Source organism: Acinonyx jubatus, chromosome D1 (genome assembly GCF_027475565.1).
Source record: "Acinonyx jubatus isolate Ajub_Pintada_27869175 chromosome D1, VMU_Ajub_asm_v1.0, whole genome shotgun sequence".
NCBI lineage: Eukaryota > Metazoa > Chordata > Mammalia > Carnivora > Felidae > Acinonyx > Acinonyx jubatus.
In genome coordinates, this window is record NC_069390.1 from 103,233,658 (window position 1) to 103,241,857 (window position 8,200).

Genomic DNA, 8,200 nt, shown 5'->3' on the forward strand with positions numbered 1-8,200 from the left:
TAGAGCCAGGAGTAAACCCCAGATGGTCTGATTCAAGACCCCATACTCTTACCACGAAGCTATACTTTCTCTTTGGGGAGAGAAAGATAGGAGTAAGACATTTCCCTTTGCCCTCAAGGAGCTTTAGTTCAGTTTTATATGAATTCTATTATTCAAAGTCATTTCAAATCACCCCAGGTTTAGGTTTTGTTCACTAACAGAGACTTCTTAATACAAGGTCAAGTCATAAAATTCAACTTTGCTGCACAAGCACATTATACTTTCACCAACAATTAAGTAGTTCCCAAGAACCAAGAAAGAAAAAGGCTATCTATACTATATAGGTAGACCCTAAATGGACTGAATACAGCACAAGTTTCCCTATCTGTGGTGGCAACAAAGGAGATTACTTCACTCTCTCATCCTTCTCCCCACTGTTCCATGTAAGGTGACTGTATAGTTGTACTCACTAGTCTTAAGAAGGAAACTCAAGTGAGTTTTATCTTTACAACCCCATTCCACAGAGACAGACTTACCTTTTACCTGTGTAAGGTCAATCCCTTTCTCTGCTGCCAATTTCTTTGCAAGAGGACTAACGAACAACTTTCCCTTTGGTCCAGCAGGAGTAGTAGGGCGGGTGGCTGAAGGTGTAGGGGCTACAGGTTGGGGAGTTGGAGGAACAGGGGCCACCTTTTGAAAAAAGTTAGATTGTTAATTCACCACTGCAAAGGCTGGTCTGAAAGATAAGGAGTTTACATTTTATTAAGAAGTCAAGATATATTAAGTAACTTTTATCTTTCTCTCAAAGATCATAATGCACATTTCCCCTGCTTAACCAACTTAATATAACAATATGAAGAGGAACAACAATACTTTAGGTCAAAGACAGTACCAAGTTATCTTTGTGATAACATGGAGAGGCAGGAAATTTAATACTGTTATCCAGTATATAATATCTTCATAGGCTTTCTTCACTTTACTCTCTTGCTGCTTCTTATTCTCATTTTCTTACATGACCAACATGGTTTTTGTTTTCAGTTAACGTCATGTCAAACTAATAAATTATGCTGGAAGGTTCCATGTTGAAAATATCTTAATAAACCAGCACTACTACTTGCCAGCTCCCCACAAACGTAGGGCAGTAAGAAATCAAGTTTCCTTTGACAAAAATATTGTACGTAATCTAAACTCACATGATTCTAACATCTACAGAAGGCTAGTGATAATGTTATCTATGCCTGGACTTCACACAAGTACATAATAGATATATAGTATATAATGTAGAGCATATAGCAACAAGACTAAATTCTAAGCAAAACAAGCCATGTTACATCAAGGTTCTAATGTATTATAAACAGAAACCTGACCCACTATCATAAGCAAATACCAAGAGTACTGACAGTAACAAAGATTAGTTGACCCTCCAACGACATGAGTCTGAACTACACAGGCGCACTTACACACGGATTTTTATGGTATGGGACTGTAAATGTGTTTTCTCTCCTTTATGATTTTAATAACATCTTCTTTCTCTAGTGTGCTTTAAGAATACAGCATACAATCTATATAATATACTAAATATATGTTAATGGACTGTCTACGTTGTTGGTTAAGGCTTCTGGTCAATAGCAGGCTTAGCAGTTAAATTTGGGGGGAATCCAAAGTTATACACGGATTTGCAAGGGCGCAGTTAGTGCCCCAGTCCCTGTGTTGTTCATGAGTCAACAGTATATAATAAATTCTACAGAAACTGGGGAATGAAGTATTAACTTCCATATACATATCTACACCTAAAGCATAAAAAGAACATGTCATCTCAGCTTTGTTCTCAGCAGACCTCATGACAGTAGGAAAAAAGAAACAGACACAGGTCAAACAACTATTAGGTGGGCAGTGCAGTGCCACATACCTGTAGATCTCCACAAATGCTCACTATGTCCATCTTTTTTTGTTTTTCTTTTTCAGATTTTTTTTTTTTTTTAAGTAATCTCTACACCCAACATGGGGCTTGGATTCACAACCCCAAGATCAAGTCACGCGCTCCTCCAACTGAGCCAGCCAGGTGCCCCTAACTATCTCCTTCTTTATTCATAGAGTCTTAGGGCAGGAAGGAACCTAGGATATTATCCAGTCTAATCCCTTAATTTAGAGATGAACAAGGTAATGTTTCCTCAATTCTAGAAGCATACATACCGGGGGTGGAGGAGATGGTGGTGCTTGTGGTTTTAAATCAGTTACTTCAGTTGGCCTATAGTCAGCAAATGCTGGTATATCTTCCTCTTTTTCTACAATGATACAGAGTGGGGTTCCTAGAGGGACATCTCTTGTGCCTTCAGGGATCAGGATTTTTGCCAGGTAACCCTCTTCCTGTACTTCAAAACCTTGAATAGAAAGAAAAACCATTATGGAACTTAAGGGACTCCACTATCTCACCAAACTCAAAGCAGTTTTAAGTAAAAAGCTCTTCTCCTTCAAGCAAGCTACCCAACCTTTGGTGAGCTACTCTACCTCTCTATGTCACAGCTCCTTCAACTACAAAATGGGGTAACAATAATACCTACCTCACAGGGACGTTATAAGAATTAATATTTTCCAAGAACCTAGAAACAGTACCTGGTACAAAGTAAATACTAAATAAATAGCTGTTAAATAACACTATGAGAGATTACAGACAGTAGTTAATTCTGAATATTTTTCTAAAACATCTCTAAGAGAAGCCCCTACACAGACCCATAAGACCCCAAGCTGGCATCAACTGTACCAGTATGACATCAGCTGTACTGCTAAAAATAAGAACCACATGGATGTTAAATTAAGGAAACTACTAGGTTTGACAGTGATGTGGGATAAATTATGCCCCTAAAAGCACCTTTGGAGTTTTTCAAAGAGATTATATTGGGTATTCAACTATTCCAATGTAAAGAATATGGTACTACTAGGGCTTAACATTTTATTCAGCTACTGCTCTTGGAAAGAACTCCAATGTGAAGTATTTCAAAAGTAAAATTAAAAGAAGCCATCGCAGAGAACAATTTTTGCCTTGCAGATCTGGGCTTTCTGTTGTGTTGTGCCTCTCCCTGATGAACACATCTTTGACGAATCGTTCCCTTCTCCAGTTAGGCATTAATATCCAATAAGAGATATAAAAAAAAAAAAAAAAGACTTCAGGGCCACAATGGAGTTGGACCAAGGTAATACTTCTCCAGTGCCTAGAGTCTCTAGAATACTATCTCCATAGCTATACTGGTATTCAAGTTAAAATGCAAAGCTCATCTATTGTTACCAAGATGTTTATTTCTTTTTCACAAACAGAATGCTTTCTTCTAATAAAATCTTCTGGGAGGAATACAATATACAAAAGGATAAAAAAGTGGTTGCCCTGGTGGAAGTTGGGAAAAGGGGCAGGGCACAACAAAGTCCTGTCATGAAGTCTCCTTGCCCCAAGGTACCATCAAGGACTCAGGGGGTTGGAAGAACACTATCTAAAAACCACCATTGCAGAGGATGCCCAGAATCTCCCACTGCATCCTTGAGGACTGGACAGGAAATAGATTCATCTACTAATTATCTGTAAATATCACCACAAATATCCAATTGTCTAGGTGGGTTTTGTTCTGAGCATAACAATGAATCAGAAAGGGAATACATGGAAATGTGACATGATACCCGAACAGGTATATAAACACTCTTATCAGTCGTTCTCAAACTATGAAACCAATCCAAACCCTGGTTTTAGTTTTTCCTCACAGAAATCTTAAATTCTTTGGTATTTTCCTGCCTTAGAAGTACTTTTCTCATGTTTCTTCTTTTTTCCTTTGCCCAGTTTAGAGAATGGCGGTTCTGATGTAGCTTCTTAGCAACATAAGAATGTTAAGAAGCAAACTCTAACCTAAAAATAATCTCTAAGTTGACATATCCTTGATTCATTTAGAGTGTGGTGTGGAACTGACAAATCCCACTACATACACTTCTGTTATGACATATTCTGTTCCAGGAAATGAATCCCCAAAATTAAAATTTTTCATGTTATCACTCACTCATTATAGGATAGGACGGCAATCCTCTTCCCTCATTGGAAAACTCAGTGCCTCAACCATTAAGAGCTGAAGAAATCTCACCTATAGTGGCCTTGTCAGTCTCTATCTCTGCCAATAAATCTCCTTCACTTAGCTTCTCACCCACTTTTTTTTCCCATCTCTGAACTGTGCCCATGGTCATGGTGGGAGAGAGGGCAGGAAGAACCACCTGCAGAAATAAACACACATTACTGCTTAATACGAGGAAGACTTGGAAACAATGGCACTCAAACAAGCTTCAATAGCTTTATGGAATGATAGTGACTCTGATGATCCAAATTCCCATCTGTCTAATGCCTTCCTAAAGTAAAAGTTCAATGCCTCAATGTCCCACCAGTTAAATCATCCTTCAAATCTCAAGCTTTACATTATCACTCATACTTTGATTCCTCCCCCTCCAAAGTTAAAAGCAATGGGTATACATGAAAGATTTCTTCCTAGTCAAAATTAATTCAATTACATCTCTAAACACAGAATATCTTTTCTTCTTTTTTATTACATAGGTTAAGCTAGAATTTTTCATTTCCACAGAATGACTTTGGTCTAGAGTATTTCATCAAAATTTTGCTGTGCTCTGTATGAGCATATATCCTTTTACTCAGAGGAAACTTCATTCTCCCAAACTTCTGGATACCTTACCAAGATAAAAAAAAGAATATTATGAAAAATTATATACCAACAAATTGAACAACTGAGAAGAAATGGATAAATTACTAGAAACATATAACTTTCCAAAATTGAACTGGGAAGAAACTGAAAACTTGAACAGACCAATCACTAGCACTGAAACTGAACCCAAAACTCCCAACAAACAAAAGTCCACAGATGGCTTCACAGATGAATTCTACCAAACATTTAAAGAAGAGTTAATACCAGGACACCAGGGTGGCTTAGGTGGTTAAGCATCTGACTCCTGATTTTAGCTCAGGTCATGATCTCACAGTTCGTGGGATCGAGCCCAATTTCGGGCTCTGCACTGACAGTGTGGACCCTGCTTGGGATTCTCTCTCCCTCTCTGTCTCTCCCGCCCTCCCTCTTGCCCCTTGCCTGCTTGTGCACACACATGCTCTCATTCTCAAAATTAGTAAACTTGAAAAAAATGAAGAGGAGTTAATACTTAGTCTGCTCAACTATTCCAAAAAATAAAAGAGGAAGAAAAACTTCCAAATTCATTCTACAAGGCCAGCGCTACCCTGACACCTAAACCACCAAAACAAACAAACAAACAAACAAAAAAACAAAACAAAAAAACTACAGCCAATATCTGATAAACATAGATGCAAAACTCCTTAACAAAATATTAGCAAACTGAATCCAACAATACATTCAAAAAAAATTCATTCACCACGATCAAAGAGATTTATTCCAGGGATGCAAGAATGATTCAATATTTACAAATCAATGTGACAGATCACATTAATAACAAAAAGGATAAAAACCATATGATCATTTTGACAGATGCAGAAAAAGCACATGACAAAGTACAATACCCATTCATGATAAAAACCTTCAGCAAAGTAGGTTTAGAGGGAACATACCTCAACATAGTAAAGGCCATATATGACAAACCTACAGCTAATATCACCTTCAATGGTGAAAAACTGAAAGCTTTCCTTCTAAGATCAAGAAGAAGACAAGGATGTCTACTCTCACTTTTATTCAACATAATACTGGAAGTCCTAGCCACAAGCAATCAAACAAGAAAAAGAAACAAAAGGCATCCAAATTGGTAAGGAAGAAGTAAAACTTTCACTCTTTGCAGGAAAAATAAATAAAAGAACTGTTCTTACAACAGTGACTTCCGCCCCAATAAAATCTAAACATCAGATTGGCTGACCTAAATGAAAAAGTGCTTTGACATTCGTATGGCTTGTGTGTCCACTGAATTTGGACGCTTTACTCCGTTATTATGGGTTTTGTTTGCTTCCTCTCAACACCAGGATTATGCTGAGAGAAAAATCATTTCAAATAAAGCCTCAGGGAGGCACGAAAAAGAAGAAACACAAACTTAGAATGCTAATTACAAACTTTTTTAAATGTTTTTTTCTGTTCAGAAGTTGTCATCTCCACCTACTTCTTAAAAACTAGTGAGGCCAATAATCTCTACACAGTATCTTAAAGGATAATTAAGACACAACTGTAACACTTTGCACACAAAGCTACACACAGAAAATGGAGAAAAATGAGTGAGTCTTATGTGGTGAGAGACAGTTTGCTAAACAAGATGAAATAAATGTGTGAACTGAACATCGCACAAAACGTCACCACACAAAACGTCTATTAACAACAGACCACGGAGAAGAACATCATGCCCAAAAAAGAAAATGATTCCTATACAGAAATTTCTACAAATACACTAGGTGAAAGAAAAGTTTTAGTTTTAAACCTTCAGAAAAAGGCCAGCTGCTTTTTTAGCCATTTCCAATATTCAAAACACAAATATACATGGGATAACCCTAGTATCTAATAAACTGCTTTAGTCTCTTAGAAACAGATTTAACAGAACCAACAGTGATTACTATTTATTCCCTTCAGCTCTTTTGCAATGCTATTATATATGTTTATTTTACACTGACTCTTTATTGTCAGTTTCCTCATTTATTAATATTACTGGACTACTTCACCCACTCTTAGAAAAAAACACCATATGTCAAAGAAAAACATCAACTGATGACTTTTATTCAATAGATAACGTGTGAGGCCTACTAAACACTCTCTAATGTTCTTGAACGAACACTGCCAAGAACTATCTTGTCTACCACGTGGAGGTTGGGAAAGGTTAAAGGAATTGTCCTAGTTCACATACCTGGAAATAACAGCTAGGAGTAAAACTCAATTTTCATGTTTCAATCTCAACTTACTTTCAAATGACAAGAGCTAACCATATTTAACACCAGTGTCCAGGATGGGATAGCCATCGATGAAAAATAATGAACAATAAATTTTCTAGAGCAAACACCCAGAGGCTGAGGCTCACCTGCATGTGAGTGGGATAGGAGCTACCAGGAGCCTGAGCAGAAGGTGTGGGTGGTGAAGCAGGGGCAGCGGGGGTTGGTGCTGCGGCTGCTTGCGGGGTAGGTGCTGCTGCGGAATCCAGTGTGTAATTTTTAAAGGCCTCAATATCCTCAGGCCTAAGGAAGAGAAGGAATGGGTAAATACAGGGAGTTATAAGGCAAATTTAGCTCCTAGAAAAGTAGACTTAGGAACCTTTAACTCCTATTTTCTCAATTCTGGGTTAAAATACTCCACCAAGCATATAAGTTCCACAAATTACCAAAGTACTACTCACTTCTCAACTGTGATGCAGATGATTGCTCCAACTGGAACATCTCTGGTACCTTCAGCCACAAGTATCTTTGCCATGTAACACTCCTCCAGGCTCTCAAATCCAACAGTGGCCTTATCAGTTTCGACCTTTTAACACAAAGCAGGAGCTTAAGCTCGTGCTACCAGTATGAAATTTATTAGATTGTGCCTAGAATCACACAGTTCAACAGTCTGGTGAAGATGTGAAGATAAAGCCTCTATTATAGATCTGAAAGGAATTATTTAAAAAAAAAAAAAACACCTTAGCTAAAAATCAGTCTGGCTAGTTACTGACAGCATTTCTAATCAACCTTCTCTAATATCAGGTTGTAAAAACCATCTAAGTTTCTTAAGCAAAAAGAATAAGTACCTATCCGGAAAGCGAACACTCAGCGTAGCTAAGCCAGTTCCTTCTGACTCATTTCCATATTTTAAACAACTTACCTCTGCAATTAGTTCACCCTCATTGATTTTTTCCCCTTCCTTTTTTTCCCAACGGGCTATGGTGCCTGCCTGCATTGTGGGGGAAAGAGAGGGCAATGGAACCTGGAGGAAAAAAGGAGAAACAATAAATTTTAAAAAGATTATCTCTCAGTCTGGTTTAATATTTCATTCAATTTTACTTAATGCGAAGAGTGTACTGAGTCTCATCTCATGCCGGGCACTGGGGACAGAAAGGGAGTTCCTGCCACCAGTTCTCCAGTGACAGGGTTCCTGCTCCACAATCCTGTGGGACTGACAGAGCACCTAATTCAGCAGACACTGCACAAATAGATTCAGGTTTGGAACCCTTCTTTCAATGGACTAGATCAGGAGAGGGAAGCCTGGAATTCTTTCCC

At 38.0% G+C, this 8,200-nt stretch overlaps 1 protein-coding gene across 1 annotated transcript in view; it reads right to left on the minus strand.

Annotated features, from left to right (window-relative positions):
• Positions 1–8,200, minus strand: part of DLAT (dihydrolipoamide S-acetyltransferase) — a 31,196-nt gene that overhangs the window by 22,313 nt on the left and 683 nt on the right. Inside the window, exons 2-7 of the mRNA XM_015082417.3 lie at positions 7,806–7,907; positions 7,345–7,469; positions 7,033–7,186; positions 4,098–4,224; positions 2,173–2,360; positions 516–669 (exon numbers count right to left, since the gene is read on the minus strand). Of these exons, the coding sequence (XP_014937903.3) occupies positions 516–669; positions 2,173–2,360; positions 4,098–4,224; positions 7,033–7,186; positions 7,345–7,469; positions 7,806–7,907 (850 nt within the window). The remainder of the gene's footprint in view (positions 1–515; positions 670–2,172; positions 2,361–4,097; positions 4,225–7,032; positions 7,187–7,344; positions 7,470–7,805; positions 7,908–8,200) is intronic.